Genomic DNA, 20148 nt, shown 5'->3' with positions numbered 1-20148 from the left:
ACCAATTAAATACACACGTCAATGTATAACCAATACATAAACAACTCGAAACACTCAGCAACAACAAAAATGCCTGACATTAAGGTTTCAAGCCCAAACTCTCTCTCTCTCTCTCTGGCTGTGTGTTTTAGGTGAAAAATTCTAAGCGTCGAGAAAATGCTGAAAATGATACAAGCGCTTGTATTTGGCTTCGGTTCTTCTTTTTTTCCTCTTTCTATTCTATCCCTCTCTTCATAGCCTTCTACGCTCTCTCTCTCTCTCTGTAATCCATTCGGTCGGCACATTTCTCGCCCGCTCATTCGTTCGCTTTGCTCAATACGGACAGTATATTGTCATTCTCTGTGTGTATCTTAATTTGAATTCTTAATGCTGGCCATTTTCCCTCTTGTTCTTTTCGCTCGTGTTTCTGTTTTGTTGCTGGTGCTGTTGGTGTTGTTTCAAAAGGCCACACTATTGACTTAACTGACGGGCAAAAGAAACAATAACGACAACGGCGACAACTACGATGATGATGATGACGAAGACGACACAATCGTATTTATCAAGCCAATGGCCGCAACGCAATACACTTTAAATCTATTTTGGTGTTCGTCTTTCTACGTTTCTCGTCTGAATTCTCGTACAAATGAATCAAGTCCGGATATGATAGAGAAATTTTAACGCCAATGGAACCCATCATAAAATCATAAACGCGTCGAAAAAAAAATCGTTCTGGACGGTATTTTTTCTTCTCTTTTCTTTTTTTTCAAAAGCGAAAAGAACACATTGTTGCGGCTATTCATCTTTAGCAAACAAGCAAAATATAACTCACACCTCGTGAGCGAAGGTGAAAACAAAACAAAATTCAGAAAAAGAAAGAGAAAAGGAAAGAAAGACGGAATACACATTTGAAACGCAAAAGTTATCATCTTCGTTGTGAACAAACGCGCAAGACTCATACATGACTTTTTTTGCCGCCTAAAAATGTGCTTGGCTTTTGGGGCCGGCAACAATGGAACGCACACACACACACATACACACAAAGTATGGTGTGCTTTGAGGAAAGTTTTCTAAATATATGGATGTTTCGGCCCAAAAGAATATCCATCAAAATTCCACCATTACCATCAAGTAAAATTGCATTTTATGCTCATTTTTAGTTGAAAGTCAGTGAATGAATCGTTTCGCATCGATAAGCTTCTCATGATATTTGAGCACCTTTTTTGAATTTAAATCGCAAGCGTTCGCAAGTCGGCTTAACACTCACGAAAAAAAGGTGACGAATGGAAATAACAACTGAAATTGAAAATGCAAACGAAAACGAACGAAACACAAAATAAAACGCAGAAGAAAAAAAAATCGTAAACTGAATGAACACGATACTCAGAGGCCCCTAGAATAATCCAAAAAAAAAAATGAAACTGTTGAACGCAAAGAAAGAGAGAGAGAAAACAAAGTAATACTCATCAACACGCAAAATTCACGTCATTACAGCGCTCGGAATTGAGCTGATTGTATGTCTCAGCTATAGCACTGTGGCACGACGATGTTCGGGTGTCTGTTTCATTTGCACATTTTCGCTGTTTTGAACCGAAGAAGCAGTTGAAAGAAAAAAAAATAATTCGAAATGGAATAAGCAAAGCGTGCGCGCGTTGACTCTGTAAGTCAAGTGTGTGACCACATGGCGGCTGCTACTCTCTGCTAATAAAAATGCAAACACATTTCAGTGCACTTGTAGAATCATTAAATGTTCGCCTGCCGCTGTTGTTTTTTTTCTCCCTCTCTTTCGCTCATGGCACTTTTTGCCGTTGTTCGGTATCAAAAAATAGAACTCGATTTTATGCCATTTCATGGCATATTCACAATTTTATCGTTATCAACGGTGTACGCCGTGCTCGCGCACACCAAATCATGTGCATCGAATTCGACGGCGAACAGAACGGATTAATGATAGCAACTTTCCGACAAATCATTTCCAACACCATTGAGTGTGTGTTTGTTTCATTTTCGAAAAGATTATTTTTTAAACATGTACTTATGGCTATATTTTGTGCTCCACTTCCAAAATAAATCATCAACATTTCTTGTTCATGTGTGTGATTTAGTTGTTGTTGCTTTCTACTTGAGCACCGCAAAGCTTCACAATTATTTTGTACACTTCTCACACAGAAATGCCATATATAAATTGGAGAGAGAGAGAGAAAAAAAACAATCATCAGATAACAATGAACAAACAAACACGACAGTGTATTAAGTATTATACTGAAACATATCAGGGCATAGCAAAAGCTCAGCAAATGCTCGTTTCAACCAGAGCTCGGTGTGCGAGTTTTTTCCGTTGTTGTTTCAAATGCAAAACTGAGGAACCAAAGACGTTTCCGAAGCATTAAAGAAATCAGTCAGAGAGGAAAATGAAATAGATATTGATGGAGAAGTGTATTTGTATGTTTAGTAAAAAAAAATAAATTCAATCTTCGTTTGTTTCGTTACAATTGAAAAGCCAAACATCATACCGCAATCTGAATCAAGCAATATTTTCTAGAAAAGTAAATGAAAAAAAACGCACACAAAATAAAACGTCAATTGGTTGTCTCATACACGCTCACACATTCGACACAACCAAGCGTACACGGCATCAGTCGGCGTGCGTGCGCTTGTAGTTGTGCTGAAATGCTGAGTTAGCGGTCGAACCGAAACAAGCATGTCACTGAATCACTGTCGATTCCGCACACATGCGGCGTTCTCGAGTAGCGCGCGTGTGTGTGTCGGTCGGTCTGTGTGCATGTAGTGTTTCCATCGAATGAATGTGATTGGTGAGCCGATGCCGCATTTTCGATGCGACTACTCGCCTTTTAACCATATCGAAATTCATCGCTTGGCGTCAAACACATGCTCTCTCTCTCTCTTTGCGCTTGTGAACAACATTTGTAACGAGTTTTATTCATTCGAATAATTTACGGGCTCATATTTTCGTTTCCCTCGCATCGTATGCGATACGTGCTTGTTCCCTCTATTTGATCGTGCTGAATGGGGTTCGATATTTTTTTCTAGTCGTTTTTCATCGGCTCATTTTCAATGAAGGGCTTTTCATTTCATGCATTGTTTTTTTATAACTGAAAATTGATTGCCGTGGTTTTTTTCCGTATTAACCAGAGTAAATTTTTTTTTCCAAAAATTTCACCTAAATAATTTGATTGAACCACAATTCCATAGAAACCCATAATAAGATGGGTTCATGCGCGCTAAGCATTCTTACGCTCACAAATCAAAATGCTCCAATTTTGGGTCGAATTTTTCGTTTTGTCTCTTTTTGGAAATGGAATCGAGTAGGTGTGAAAATCCTGCCAATCAGTAGGTCAGATTCGAAAGCATTAATAATATAAACGTGGAATAAGGCAGGGTGAGAAGAGATTACTGGACGCATAAGTAGCAATTCGACGTGCTTATAATCATTTTTCATAGTTTGAATCGATTTTTTCTTCTTCACTAGTGTAAATGCTATCAACGAGCAATGGCGAATCAAATATTCATATAGTGAGGCAATAACTCGATTTGCCCATGTATTGATGTTTTCCCTTCTGTCAATGCTACTGTTATTGTTGCTGTCGCTGCTGCCATCGATTGCATCGGGCGCAGCGACTACAATGACTCTATTTATACGAGCTGTACATTATGTATATACAGTAATCCCGTTTCGCTTTCAACCGAACATTCGACTCACTTCATTTAACACTTCACATTGGCATTTACGCTTCCTAAATGGAAAATTCAATGAAAAATAAAAACACCAACTCAGGCTCTGTTCCAACTGCCATCAATTCATTTGACACGCTTTATTCACTTCGACCATAATCATATCTATCACTTTACTCCTTTACTCTTGACATCAACTAATCGATGGTTTGAACACATTCCGTCAACCAAACTAGTTCAACTGATAAGCAAAGTAATTTTATTGAAATATTTAGTAATGGGAAATCGACCGGATCTACCTTAATAAGCAAACTTCATTTTTTTTGTTTATCACTGAATTAATAAAATGTGTCAATATTGGTGTCTAATGAATGGTCTTCTTTGTTTATTGCAGGAAAAACCAACAGAAGCCAAGAAGGCTAAGAAAGATGAAAATGGTACTGCCCCCGAAGCTGAAGATGCCGGCGATGAAGAGGCTGACGATGAAGAAATTGAAGGCGAAGATGAGGAATACGGAGATGAAGGAGGTAAGCACAAGATTGTTGATGATTTTTGAAATTATTGCACACAGAGCCGATGGCTCGCTTTTTCCCGCACTTTTCAACATTTTCACTAATTCGTTTCATTTTCTTCCGACGCAGACATTCCGTATGGTGAAGACGACGACCTCGAAGGTGAAGACGATGAGGACGATTTGGAAGGAGGTTCGTATTGATTTATTTTTGCTTTATCGAAGAAAGTCCAAATGTGAATTGACACTTTGATCAATTCAAACCGTTTTTCTCTTTGTTGCAATGAGCACAACAACCATATTTTATCTCTCATACTAATCGATTTCCATTGTTTTTGTCCATTTTTTTTGCAGAGGGTGAAGATGGTGATGAAGATGACGAAGATGCGTGAAGAGATTCATGGACAGCGTAATTATAATTCTTTAATAAGCTACACACAACAAAAAAAGTTTTAAAAAAAATCCACAAAAAAATGAACAACAAACAACAACAACAACAACCACAAAAACACATAACCAACAATTTTTTTTTTGTTAAATTAAATAAATGAGAACTAAAAAGTAAACAAATGGAAAAAAGAGTAAAACAAATTTAAATTTAAATAAATAATGAGAGTAAACAAAATAAATAAAAAAATAAACAAAATACTTACACAAGATGAAGTAATAAACGAACATTTCAGCCCCGAATCATCTGATTTTATTAAGGAAATTTGCATCCCAACAAAACAAACAAAAATCCAAATAATTGTATGTATGATTTGCTAAATATTTCATTGTATTTCAAAGACATTTCAAGAAAGAAAAAAAACAACCCAGAAACAAAAATCTATACAACACACAAAAATCAATGTAAAATCCAATCAATCAATAGATATTACACAAAAAAAATTAGAAGAAGAAATAGAGAAAAAAAAACGAAAGAAATAAACTTGATTTAGATTTGCAGTGACTGACCGAGGAAAAAAAAACACAAAGAAAAATTATGGATAAATATTATACAGATAAAAAACAGTAAATAAAATGAAATGAAAAAAACAAAAAAAACACACACACATTATGGACCTCATTTTTTGTATCAGTCTCTCTCTCTCTTTTTTCATTAAAAGAATATGATTTTTTATTTAATTTGGTGCATTTATATAAAGTGAAACGGAGTTTCGCTTTGGAATTCACGGTGCGCATGACGAAATGTCCAATTGTAAATTGTTATATTGATAATGGTTTTGAAAATGCAATCACAAAATTTGTCATTCAGAACGTAAAATTGACCGAAAACAAAGAACAAAAACAAATGGAAATGCCAACGCAAAAAAGCAAAAACTATGAATTTCATCATCGACAATAAACCAATCACACACACACACACACACACACACACATTTGAATCAGGGCAAAACAGGAATAATATCCGATGGTCGGTTGTCAAAAGCCAAACATACCATGAACACACACATCAAAATTTGTGCGGTTTCATTGCGGTAAACGAATTCCATAAATAGCTAAAAACTATTTTTGCATCTGGGCTATTTTTACATGATGAAACAGATTTGCCCTTTATTTTAGTCAATTTTTACATTCGCATCGAGTACACATCGATTTCCTCTCATTTTATTTATCATGTGTTTTATATTTCCATTAATTTTTCCTGTTCGCTTTTCATTCGAATAGTTTCTAAGTGAATGCCCATCGCTAGGTAACAATATTGTTGATTCACTGTCACACGTATTTTTATAGGCAGTCATCAAGCCTGAATTTTCTAACATGTAAGCTCATACAAACAAAATGAAAAACCACATACACTTCGATTCTCTGTCCAACATTTCAAAGCAACTAGTGTTATAGAAAAAATGACGATGATGAAGAAAGAAAGAAAAACACACATCTATTTAAACAATTTTCCATGTAATTTTTTCTTTCTTTCTCTGCGCACGCGTTGCCGCATGTAGAATGTGTTTTTTTGTGTAATTTATTGTCAATTATACTGTAATAAAATTTCAAGACAAAAACACATAATTTATTAGCTGTATTTGATGATGATGAATTTTGATCGAATGAGTAGTATGATATGGGACTTTTTTTTCTTTCTTAGAGTTTTTTTTTGCGAATGCGATTTTGAGATGAAAAAAAAACAAACAAAACAAAATTGAGAAAATTACTATTTTAATTTTGATTTTTCCTTATTTTAAATGGATAATTTTACTTTTATAATGTAAATTGAAATAAAGAAATTGTCAAAATATGCAACTTTTTTTGTTATGATTTCATTTTCGGACTTAATGTTTGTTTTCATTTGTATCATTTTCTTCATTTCCATCGTTTTTTTCTCTCTCTCTCTCTCTCGATATTTTCGACATTTTGGATTCATGCTCGTCCATTTTTCATCCATTTTCTTTATTTTTTTTTTAGTTTTTCTTAGCTTGTCTTAATTTTTTATATGAATTTTCTCTGATTTGTGTGATTCTCGGCAATTTTGGTGCATTTTCTCGTAAAACCTATTTTCAGAAAACGTGGTTTCGACCCGCTAAAACACTGAAAAAGGAAAACAATTTGTCAAATAAAATGAATTGTTGTTGAATTTCGGCTTGAAAAAAGGCTCTTTTTCAAACAGGAACCAAAGTAAATTGTTCATGTAATAAAGACGAAGAGAAAAAAGCGGGTATGTTATGTTTACGATTAGCGTCATATGCTCTCTTGCTCTTTCCTTCGTCCCAAAACATGCGTTTGGCTTTGCATCACATACAAAGCATGAATTAATTGTCCGTATTTCCCTCTTCGTGCAGATGTTCTGATGAACGAGCTGAGCATTCACGAATGTCGCATTGTGTGTGTGTGTTTCTCTCTCTCTCTCCCTCTCTCTCTCTTTTGTCAGTGAGAAAGCCCATGAAACCAAATTAACATTAAAATGCACCAGGCAATGGATGCAATGTGCACGAAGAATTTATGTAAGTATCTTGAGTAATGAGCGGCAAACCATCCGAAAAAATAATTTTTATTACGAATTATTCATAAGGGACGCGTTGAAATTGGAAAAGGAGAAAAATCTACCTGTGAAAAATATGCATTTTAAAAACATAAACCCTCCGAAATGGTTTAAAAGCAGTTTCCCCGAAACCAACGCACATCCCACACTTTAAATGGCTGGTACACAGTTTTCGGTTTAAAGTGCAAATGCATGGGTTTTGCTTATTGCATACCATAACTTTCTATTGTAACGAAAGGACTCGTCAACGCAGGCGTGCGATATTCGGGTTTCTATCTACGAGCTATCGTCGTACAGAATTACATGGAAGATGCTTTTTCATTGGAAACATACACACAATTGAAAAAAGCATCGCATAGAAAATATTCAGCAACCAGAGCGTATCTACATTTTGTCAGAGCCTACAATCCATGTTCAAATGTAGCACACCGAAATAGAAGAAGAAGAAGTAGGTATGTGTGGAAAAAACTAACTCATATCCGAAGCAGCATTTTCTCAATGCTATTTGGGGTGGCATTTGTGTGCAGAAAACGACATCAAACATGAAACCAACATCGACGCAGTATATAGTCATTCTATTATTATACACGTATATCTATCTCATGTTGCCTGAGTTTTATCCATCTGTTCGCTGGTTTCGCTTCACATCTTGTTCGTTGAAGGACGAAATGCCGTGCTGACTGTGTGTATTGTACCCTCTGATATTTGAAGCGCAGTGTTTGCCGTACATTTTGAATACAAACACACTGAGCGGAAAGCAAAAGAGAAAGAGCGAGTTTAGTGCGTCACTTTTTTTTCAATTCAATTCGGTATTTAAATGGAGTACAAGCCGCGTTGATCCATACTTTAGGGAAGCATACAAAAAGAGAATTTATCCGATTCGTATAAAATGTTCAATCAATGTGCACACGTTCAAGCTATCGTAGCATCTGCGCAGCTACAGATGCTCAGGGGATGAGAGATGAGAGATGAAAGATGAAAATCAATCGTTTAGTTGCTATTATACATCAGTCGAGTGCGGTCGCACAAATAATTTTTGTTGAGCTCATTAAAACATTTGCACACAAAAATGTAAGGCAATTTACTTTCTGTTTTCTTGAAAATTGACAGAGAATATAGATTTGATACAATGTGAATATTTACTCCTTCTTTTCTAATAGCATTTGGACGACTATGAACGCATTTGAGTGAACCATCATCGCAGAAACCACATAGAATATTCGCTTGGGAATTTTCTGGAAGAAATGATGTGAACGTATAATATCGACTCTGTGCAGGTTATTCCAGATCAATAGAAATGAATGTTGGAACGCATCAAAATATGCACATTTAACATCGATTTCTTGAGATGCTATATACTGCACAAATGATGTATTGTGGCGACGAAACATAGTACATATTTGGATTTTTGCGAAAAATGCTGTTTTTTACATTTTTTGCATGATTCGGCTAACAAGGCATTTTACACGAAAAATGCAATAGCTGAAGATTGATTTTATTCGATCGTTCATAAGTGCCGGTCATATTATGGGTCCAACATAATAATTCGACCGGCTTTCCAAAAATTTATGTATGGACATATACAATTTTTATATAATTGTATATACTTTTTGAAGGCACTATTAAGAAGGCACTTCTTTGTGGAATCACATGTTCTGTTTTAAATTGATGTTGTAACATTTGACATGCAACATTTTGCCATAAATTGCATTTGCGAATTATAAGCAACACGAAAAGCAAATAAATCTCATGCGATGTAGTTCGCTACGAAAAAAACTATTGTCTTTTCTTTCTTTTCAGTTAATTATTATTCTATTTAGAGGAGAAAATGCATTGGTGAGTATCGCTTGAGAATATAGCTGAAATTCTGCTTTTTCTAATATACAATCTTAGTTAGTAATCTGGTGATATAGAACCGAACATACGCGCAGACACGGTTGTTTATATTTGTCTAGTTCTTTGGCTTGATTTTTTACATTACATTCTGTTTGTTTGGTTCTGTTCGTCTGAATGAAATGCGTGTCGGCGAATAGTATCACCCTGTGATATATGAAACGGAGTGTATATTCGACTATACACATGGCATATATGCACGATGAGGGGAGAAACTATGTGTGAGTTGAGCGGTACGTGAGTTGAGACCTTTCACAGTCATGTATACGAATGAAAGAGAAATGCTTTCTTTGTATTCAAATATGGAGTACGAGCTGCGTTCATCTGTACTTAACTACTTCAGCGTTACATAACAAAAACACGAGAGAATTTCACTCTACCGAGTGGCTTTGTATCACATTGAGTGTTCAATGTTCATAGAATGTCATATATTCAGATCGTTTTCCATTTTCTACTAAAGTCAATGCCCGTAAAATATTTCAGTCACACGGAACCGGAGTATGTGTGTGAGTGATTTTTAATTCAAAGCTTCCCTTGCGAAAAAATTATCCCATTATAAAAACCAAAAGTTCGTACACGCACGCAAATATACCAGCTCTCTCTGTTCGTTCGTTGCGAGTAAAATGAAAACTCCTGCTTCGAACATACGTCAAAATGATCGTTTGTATGGAGAGATTTCTTTGGATATTTTTATTTTTCGAAAAAAAAATCGTAAAATGGCACGAAAATCCTAAAAATTTTGCATGTTTTTAAGAACACAAAGCGTACATATTAATTAGAGCTGAGCCAGGCGTTCAGAAGCAGTAGCGAAGTGAATGCCGAACCGCAGCGAGACGAGATCAGTCAAAAGACCGTCAAAACCATAGTACAAACCGAAATTTTCTCTTTCTTTTCGGTATACGTTACGTTCGTATTTATCCACTTACACACATGTGTGTATGTATGAAAGTCCTCCATCGACAACATATCCATCGTCTATTGCGTGTATTTGTGTTCGTCTGCGTGTAGTTTGTCGAGTGGAACTTCCTTTTTAGTTTTACTACTATCTCAAAGCTGTTCGTGTATATGAGCGTAAGCAGAGCAAGAGTATGATTGCTTGGCTTCAAAACATTCACATTTTGTTTTGCGCTGTACAAAACGAACAATTGAATCAGGCGGAGGGTTCGTCCATCGTAACATTCAAACCATTGTAAGTGGTTGTCTTGCTTTGCTTTGGTTCGAAAACTATTACCGCGCATACCATTCAATTTCGTTAGTTTTGTGGATGGAAGTGGAATAACGATGAAAAAAAATATGAGTAGAGCGAGAGCGAGAGATTCGATTCAGTGGAATGAAACTAATGCATTCGCCGAAGCATTGGCGGACAGCAGTATGAGCAGCAATAACACATAGTTTGAACACAACAACCAAACGAAAGTTCTATGTTAGTTTGTTATGCATTGACGTCGTCGTCGACCGTCGACCGTCGTTGTACTTTTTCCTTGTGACGTCAACGGCTACAACGAAATGTTATCAATGTGAACGTACCAGGAGCACATAACTTCATCGGTCTTTTGGTGCCGCAGTAAAAACGCACGAAATCGACTGAATTCGGTTGTTTTTTTGTTTTGTCGGAACGACTCTCTCACATTTGCTGTAGATGCGTCTGCCTTATACTCAACAGCATGCATTGTGTATGTATGCTATGGTTGTATGGGTGGACCAAAAATTCGTGTGTTCAACAACACAAATTTCGTATAACTTATGCTTCGTCTTCTAATGCAACGTACACAGCTTTACGAACGAAGATGCACTGATAAACATCATTCACCGACAAAAACACATTTCTTTTCTCTCTGTGAATTGACCTTCGTTCGAAAATGTGTTGAAACTTCCCAGAACGTGGCGCATTCAATACTGCTTCTCAAAGGCAAATTATTTTATGACGAGAACAATGTAATTTGTGCCATTAATTATATTAGCAACAAAAAAAAAAACTGCATTCGAAATAGCAACAATGTTGGTCGGTTTGTATTGGAAATTGTAATTTTTATGAGTCCAAAAGCTGTCACAAAAATGCGTCCGCATCATGAAACCAACCTATTCAAACATATAGAAAAAAAGATTAACAAGGAAATGTTTTGCATTTGGCACACAATTAGATTTATTTATCTGTCTCAAAGTCGTTTTTTTTCCGAACGGGAATCAAAACAATTAGCGCAACATAGAAAAAGATGAAAATTACTTAATTACTCGTTAGGTTGTAGCCTAATCTCTAGACGTATTTGCTATGATAACAGAACCTGCTTTGGAAGTATTACAAATTTATTTATTTTAAATGCCTTAGCTTCTGTTGCCGATCGTCGTGGTTCGCAACCGATATCAATGGAAACAAAATTCTCTATAAAAAAAATCTGTCAACAGACAAAAACCGAAATCTGTCCGATAATTGTGTAATATCAAGAGAATTATCGTGAAATCGCACTTGGCTACGAACGTCTTCTGAATCAATTCCAATTCATGATTCAATTTGAAATGGCCCTATTTTATAGCTACATTCATTTTTATTAACAACTAAATGTATTAATATCTCAAAACTAATGATTTTTTGTGATTGAATTCAATTCAAAGTCGGTGTCTGGCAAAGCTAACGGAGCTATGGGTATATGTGGATAATGGATTGGTTTTATAACAAAATTTTCCGGCATTTTTTTATCTTTCATCAATGGTGATTGTTCGGCTTCGATGATATTTCGATTGAGTTTCTCATTTGGAATTCCATTTTTGATGGCCAATTCCTCTTTGTGCAACGTATTTTTTGTGATACTTCGTTGGCGAATTCGTTGACAGGCAGCAAACATTAGCAGAATCAATCCGATGGCAATAAGTACACCGATGCAAATGTATCCGATCATTGGCATCGAAGCGGCGATCATCAGTTCGTCGGTCATTTCTCTAGGAATGCGAACTTTTTGCTCGAACCATAGTGCTGGGAAGAATATCGTTGGCGCCTCTTGGAACAGTGCGATATTCGAATATTGTCGGACCATTACATTGACTTGTAGCCGGGCAGCCACTTCCTGTTGAACAGAAAAGGAGAGAAAAAACAAAGTGTGTTAATGTCGAAAAGTTGAAGAGAATTTCTCATTTTAAACAAACGCATTCCATACCACTGGGATTCCGGTATCTGCTTCCATTGCAATATAAAACTCATGTTGACTCTTGTTTGGTTTTAATCCGTCAACGAATTGCAAGTAGTATGGATCGGCCGCATGGAAATGTGGGAATGATACAAACACGGGTGCACCATAACGGCAGGCCGATACATTCATTACACCGGATGGAAGACTTTCGCCATGCGAAAAGCATTTGTATTCACTGTACTTGGTGCCATTGTCGACTGATCGTTCCGTTGCCGCATATTTATTCACTTTTAATCCGTTAATCTCTTGTTCTTCGGTATAGTACAGATCAAGATAACGACATAGTTCGCCATTGAAAAATGTTAATGGTTGATCTTTTGTCTGTCCCGGTGGATAGAATTCACCACCGCTGCCGCGAACTTCATTGCATGGACTTGGATAGTATGGTGTTTCTGGTTGATAATTCCATGTTTTCGTCACACCCAACTCCATAATGTCATCTTGACCGGTCTTGATATTGAAATGACCAGCCAAGTCTTCACTCTCATTTCTCTGCATTTGCAAGAAAAAAAAAGCATAATTTATATTATTACAAATGAAATCCGATTAATTTAATTATCATTGTAAACTGGTTCAACTTACACCATACATCCACCCAAAACGATCATACGGAATGTTTAATTTCAATGCACCAAATTTGGACATCTCATTTGCCATGTTAATTAAATCCTCTTCATAGCCATCGAATAGCAATTCACGAGCTTCTTTCACGATAAACGAATGTTGGTTGTACAAGTTCAAGCCCATTGACACTTGCTTTTGCATTACATAACTCCAATCGCGGGCTGTGTGTGCCGCTGACTATGTACATAAAGACAGACAATTCATTTGGCATATTAATTTGACAGGCGTTTTACCTAAAGTGTGTGAATCAAGAGCATCGTAATGATGAACAATGAAGGTCACTTACCAAAGCAACTGCATTTATTGTTATGATTTTATCATCAAGTCGTCCAGCACTCTCTTCCTCAACAAAATAATATACACTCTTTCGTCGATAACTGATCGTTGAATTGCTTGGATGCCATTTAACCTTTGTTTTCATCGTTTTCTCACGGAATCGGTACGGGCCGATTTGATCGAGAATCGGTTTTTCATAATCATCCGCCGTTAAATTACACGGATTGGTCCAATTGTACAAATAAATATCAAAGTTTAGCGCCAACGGTGAATTTTTCCACATTTGATAACTCTTTGAGTTTGGTCTTAGTGCCAATTCCTATTGAAAGGAGAAGAGAAAAAAACAACAACAGATATAATATATAAAGTGAGATAAAGTGTGTCGATAAGATTTCGATTTTTATTTTTATTGCAATCGATTAGAAATCACCACTTACCGTCGCTAATATAGTACGAAAAATGTCCATCCAGAATACTGTCAAGATAATACCGAGACTCACGAGCCCAACACCAAGGCATGTGAACACACATTGTCGGTTCACGAAATGCATTCTTATCGGTCAGCTGAACTCAAGAATTAAACTTATATCTGCGAAATAAATGAAATGTCGAACAAACAACGTTTATTTCAGTTGCACACGTTTTACTTTGAAGTTGTTGATTATTCAACAATGCAATTGTTATTACTAGAAAAATTGTATTTCATAACATATAACGCCAACAATTAGCATGCATGTTGAGCAATTTAGAGATGAGTAATTAATTTAATCGCAAATCAAATATAAAATGTTGAATAAGGCCGAAATTAGTTCAGGCAATGTTCAGGCTTAATTTTTTCGTCAACTAATTCGATTTGAAATGATTGACTGAATTCATTCAAAGTAATAAGTCTCAATTAACCTGTATGACCTTTTCATGTTCGACAACAACAACGACGACGACGACGACGCTACTGTGTGTTTTTGCTTCTTTTGATTAATTTATGCGTATATTTCTTACATGCTCAAAAAATATATATGCGAACCACTTGTTCGCTTTTTTGCATGTTTTTCTTTGTTTTCATTTAATTAAATTTGCCAACTTGTGTGTGTGAATGATTCGTTACATTTTTATATTCTGGAGCAACCCGAAACGGACAAAGACCTAGTGACATTCCTCATAAAATTTATATTTGATAAGTATCCTATGATAGACAGCTCAACGATGTATTAATCAAAAGTGACACCAATGTTGTATTGCAACATTGTTATAATGTTTACCAAAATCAAGCGAGTTTCACTTTCTGTTCTATGTCCCATTCTGTAGTGTCATTTCGAGTTCCCACCCAAATTAATTCATTCATGAGAAATCCCGGAACAGGTTTAATGTCGTCGTGCAAAATTCCAAATTGTCTATTGATTTTTTTTTTGTACAGGGATTTACCGGTAGTTCAAGTCATTCGTTTAAATTATACACAAAATTAATCACTCTGCTTAGTCGAGCGGTGTGAAGAGTTTGAACAATTTTACTTTGGTTTCGTTGAAATGAAATACATTTTAGATTGAAACACAGAGAGAAAAAAAAGGTGTCACAAAATCGTCGAAGGTCAAATGAGTTGTCGGTCAGTTGCTTTTTTGATGCAAGAAAAACAAATATGGCTCACGCTTAAAAGGCTTTCGAATGTGAGTAAGAGAACAAACGACACTGTATACTTTGTGAAGAGTCAATTGACTTTGGTTCTCCTCAATCTGAAGAAGCTATCACTGCCTTTTTCGCTCTCTCTTTGTTTGAATAATTAATTGATAAATTATATCGGCGACTTCCGATTAATCGTTCATATACTAATTTTTGCTACGGTAAAATATTTTTTTGCTACTGTATGTCATTCGGAAGTCACTTGGGACTGGTGGCCAGGTTGTTTGTTTAAATTGCATGAATAATATTCAGTCTGCGATTAAATGGCGAAATAAATAAATTAACTGTTTTCTATGTAACAGTCGCAACGCAAATTTTGTGTCTGGCTGTGGCTTTTGTTCGCATCAAAGGTTTTCGAGCAAGTAGAATCTTGCTATTGAATCTTTTTTTAAGCTATTTTCGTTTTAAACGGATGTCGTCGTTCAAACGGAATTATAATATTTAAGCACAAAAACCCCAAAATATTTCAAAACAACAACAACGAAAAACAAGAAAAGCCACAAACAAATCAGGCATGAGTTTAATGGGGATTGGTTTTATATTGTTGTTTATCTTGTACATGATAAATATGTGCAAATAAGAGAGACACCGTTTTCACTTTTTAAATGCCGGAACTGGTTTCAGTTTATATGTTGTCTACATTGACGATCATATGATGAATTTTGAGCCAGATCATTGGAATAATGATACATTTTAGTCTAGCTTCTATTGTTGAAAATGTTATAAATTGATCGCAAACTACGCAGTCTGACAACAAATTTTTTTTTCTCCCGCTAGCAAACTACGCAAATAAAATAAGAGCAGCACACACCTAGGAGCGAGACACGAATTCTATTAGAGTCTAGTTACACTCAATTTTATGTATTTTTTGCTTTATGTCCTCTAATTTCTCTAGTTTTGGTGCAAAAGTGCTAATATTGTGCTATTATTTCTAGTAAAATCGCTTGCAGAGCGTATTACACTGTCAATACAACGCCAATGGAAGACCTAACGGGACTATTTTGTAAACAATAAATAATATGTCCATAAGCGTTAACATTGGCAAACCAAACTCACTAATTTCTTCTATTTTTCCTATTATCGTTGAATAATGTTCTAATTTTACTCATTAAGTTTCGTGTCTCTCCCTTAGGCACACACAATGTTTAATACGCTCTGCATCAAAAATACCAATAAACAACCATATTTATTGAACGGTTTATGCTAATTTTCCAATTTTATACTCATTTCCCGTGAGATTCGTCCATTTTTATGTAACTTTTATTGATTTTTTTATAGAATTTTTACTGTCCTTCTTTATGATTTTATGATCTTATGAAATGTGTTTTAATTTATGAGGCAGATATGGGCCAAAGCGTCATTCTAGAGTCAAAACAACTGCAAATAAATGATGTGATCAACAATATGCAAATATAGACATCGGACGAAAGAAAAAGCAAAGTTCTAGCCAAAATTTGGCGATAATGTTTGCTCATAATTCCATTAGAATCTGTTTGCGCACTCAGTGAGGTCAAAAAAGTTGTTAATCAGTTTAATTTCAATGGAGTGTCCGAAATGCAACTGACAACTAGACTGATACATATTTTTTAAATGAAATTTCTGAGAAACATGAAGAACAACGATTAAAAAAGGGGAATGTAACGATTGTGTCCATATTTATACTGTTCACAAATTAAAATAATTGAAGAAGTCATACCATAAAGTTCATATATTTTAAGCCTCTCTATTCAAAAAATTGCCGCAGAACATATCAAAACTATCAATCCGATAGTCATGCTCAATGAAATTCAATTTGTTGCGTTATTATCGAGTGTCTGTGTACTTGCACTTTTGCTCCCATTCAAATCTAATCAGAACGATAGTTTACCAATTATTTTGTTGTTGCTTCTAAATCGGTCAGACTGCTATCATTGTGGTAGCCTGATAACAAATATCGAACCATAATATTTTTGGGTAATCGTTGGGAATATTGTCGTGATAAACGAAACCGAATTTATTTATTTCTCAATGTGCGTAGCACAGAAACATATGCACGATCCATTCTCACTGATTTTTTTTTATTGGTGCATCACTGTGAAAAAAGAGTTCTCGGCATTGGGCAAATGTCAAAAGACGATTGAATCGAATAGACAGACAATGAGATCATACATTTTTTTCCTGTTTTCTTTTTAATGAATGCAATCGAATGTTTAAATCAATTCTGATTGTTAGTTCGCAGCATTTAATTTCTCATTGATTAAATACTTCCAGAAATTAAATGCTAAATCTGTTTTTGCCAGTGGATTGAGCAATATCGAACGATGTGCACAGCTATTTTTATTGACGACTTTAATAAATAATATTTACTCATCGAGTCTTCTGTCGCAATTAATCACGATAGTCCACTTGATCGATAATGAACATTTGAGGCGTCATTTTGCGTCAAACGACCGCATACATAAAGTAAATAATTCTGAGAAAATGAAAAGAGTTGCACATTTTTTTCTTCTTTTGTTCATTTGTCTTAATTTGATGCTAATTAAAAATATTGATGTGTCAATTTACAAACCGTTTTTCTTTATTTATAGTATTCCAATACCCAAAATTAGGCTTGATTATTGATTTTAATGTCAATCAAAAAACTTTAAATATCACCACCACAGCACATAAACAAAACACGGACGAAAAAAAAGAGACGAAAACACGCTAGCGAAATAGGTTGAGATCGTTTCAAGTGTGCACTTTAAAAATGCACGAAAACGACACGTGGTTGCGAGACCCTCGAAGTGGCATAGATGACCAAATTGTTGAAAATTGAAAACACGGCGAACAATGAAAAAAAAAAAACTGAAAAGCAGCAATTCTCCAAATATTTACACTCCTCGACACGTAAATTTTACCAATAAACCATGAACTACGGTGACAGCAAATAATTGCACACTGTGCGCGAAACAAAAACAAATACGTATGTACCGATTGCTGTATTTTTTTTCGGGAGTCCGAATAGATTTGTACAAACAATGAGGGAAACAATTATTGGCCCAACGATTCAGCACAACCACAGTCCGAGTAATGACTACGGGGATCTTATCGCATGTGCTAGTCGAATCACACTAATCAGACACTTCATAAATTTTATTGCTCGTTGTTTGGTGTACTCGTATTCAGATCTTCTTTTTTTTTCATTCGGTATTCTTCAGTCGCAGTCTCGTAGCGCTCGTTCCGTCTTATTCTTTCGTCTTACGACGCTTTCGTCCGTTTCGGTTGTTATCAACTGTTTTAAATTTAAAGTCATTCAACACATAAACATTGTGTGTGCTGCTGCTCTCGAGTCGTGGCGTGCTCGATGTATGGGCGAAATTCTGTGAAGTGTGAGAGACAAGGACGGTCTATGCATTCGATTCTTTGTGTACTATACAGGCGCTTGCAGTTGAACACAATTCCGTTCGATTGATTTCATTAATGTGATGAACAGAAGCCGCATCAGCGATACTCTCTTATTCTCTCACCGCGCTTAGCCACTGGGCTAACAAAACAACAAACACACAACGAAACTAGCACGTCACAATACAGTTCTAACGACATTTGACAGCCATGCGTATTCGACATACTGACTGTTCAAAATTAAACCGTCGTTTGTTTCTGTGGAAAAGAAACACGAACTGCCTTCGTATCGTTTCGATATGAGAAATAAAAAAGTGAACTTTGATCTGGTTTTCAACGAAATGATAATTAACATTCAAAGTGTTCAATCTTCGGTGCATAGTTCATTTGTATAATCTTCAGCATTTATAGCATTTCTATCTAGTGTTTTTTGCTTCGTTTTTATCCCGTAACATTTTGTCACTCACAGAACATGATGTTTGTCATTGTGTTGCTCTGAGTCTGTCGCTTGTTCTACATGATATTTTTTTTCTGGTATTGTTGTGCATTTTACTTGTTTCACTGTCCAACAAATGGCATGAAATATGAGAATTCACCGGTAAACAAATATTAAGTAACTATTCTTAAAAGTATTTTGTCCGATCGTCCATCGAGGCGAAACATAAACATCCGCCACGGACGCACATCGATGAAGTTGATACCGGAATATGTCAAATGATTTACGAGTTGTTTTTACTCCTCACTCTCACAATCGTCGAATTGGGCCATAACAATCTCATTATCAGTGCAAGAACATAAAATTTATGGTCAGACAAGACGGTTTTTTTTTCTTTTTTCGTAGCACTCAATTCGTTTTTAAGAAGAATCACTGTTTAGAATGCTGAACATTGCTCAAAATACGAATAAATGAGAATACAAATATTCATTATGCTTTTAAAATCAAGGATTAACCATTTGTTATGTCTTGTTTTTAACATGGATGAACTTTTAATGAATTGAAACAGATTTTTAGTCATCGTCTCGGTTTGATCGCATTCAACTGACGCACAATTTTCGAATACCAGAAAATGAATGATTGTCAGCTGTCAGCAAAAAGTGCATAAATATATGAATGGAAAGATTATATTTCATAACTATATTTCGCATTCAATCGGATAACGCAGCAAAACTGTTCGCTGCATGAAAGTGAATGATACATTTTTTTTCATTAGATTTTAGTTTTCAATGGAATCTCTCGAGTTGTGGTTGTTGCATTTGTGGTTCTTTTCTTCAATCTAAGATTAAGTTACATGCAATATATAGAAAAAATCGAAGATTAATTGAGATTTATTGCAAGCGACAATTACACGTCGTGTATTATTCTTATCAATCTTCATGAAATAATGAAAAATTGGCGAGGTATCAACAATCAATTTTTGCTCAAAATGAAAATCAATTGAATTATGATCGAAGCATGAAGCCTATTTATGTCTATTTTTCTACTTCACAAGCATACGTCTCATATATAGTAATAAATGCAAGTCTATACTCGGGCCGAGTCACTCGGCATATATACTTCAATCGGAAATGAAATTCATGAAAGAATAATTAAAATGGCCGAATCAAATGAGGAATAAATGTATAATCAAAATCTCGCGGAAAGCCAATAATCCAATTTATTTCACATAGACGATGAAAAAAAACCTGTTTTGAGAAAAAATGTTATCAACAAGTAAGTTTATAATTGGAATTACCCGAACATTTAATTAGCAACAAATTCTATTAATGTTCACTTGGAGTCCAAAAAAATAATCAAGTTATTCCCCCTTCGCTTTGACGTATGAATTGGGCGATATTGTATTTTTATAATTGCGATTACAAATTTATTTCACAATCGCGAATTTTATTCAATGTACTTAGTACAACAAATATGGAAATGTAATGATCAGAAGAAAAACCTCTTGACGGGGTTAAAAATGAGTGACGCTCCT

The 20148-nt window shown here is 35.4% G+C and overlaps 2 protein-coding genes across 2 annotated transcripts in view; one reads left to right on the top strand and one right to left on the bottom strand.

Annotated features, from left to right (window-relative positions):
• Positions 1 to 6430, top strand: part of LOC129565250 (bacchus) — a 10932-nt gene extending 4502 nt beyond the window's left edge. The window contains exons 2-4 of the mRNA XM_055439909.1: positions 4067 to 4199; positions 4314 to 4376; positions 4538 to 6430. Coding sequence (XP_055295884.1) covers positions 4067 to 4199; positions 4314 to 4376; positions 4538 to 4575 — 234 coding nt within the window. The 3' untranslated portion in view covers positions 4576 to 6430. The remainder of the gene's footprint in view (positions 1 to 4066; positions 4200 to 4313; positions 4377 to 4537) is intronic.
• A 4747-nt stretch (positions 6431 to 11177) lies between these two features.
• LOC129565245 (protein peste-like) lies at positions 11178 to 17773 on the bottom strand (the record flags this gene model as incomplete). The annotated part of the gene is given in 6 exon segments (XM_055439904.1): positions 11178 to 12118; positions 12209 to 12733; positions 12824 to 13042; positions 13152 to 13460; positions 13579 to 13730; positions 17364 to 17773. Coding segments are annotated over 5 exon segments (1650 nt in total). The 3' UTR covers positions 11178 to 11635.
• Between the last annotated feature and the right edge of the window lie 2375 nt (positions 17774 to 20148).

This window comes from Sitodiplosis mosellana, unplaced genomic scaffold, assembly GCF_009176505.1.
Source record: "Sitodiplosis mosellana isolate CC-2019 unplaced genomic scaffold, AAFC_SMos_1.0 Smas_scaffold_2, whole genome shotgun sequence".
NCBI lineage: Eukaryota > Metazoa > Arthropoda > Insecta > Diptera > Cecidomyiidae > Sitodiplosis > Sitodiplosis mosellana.
This window is presented reverse-complemented; position numbering and strand designations above follow the sequence as displayed.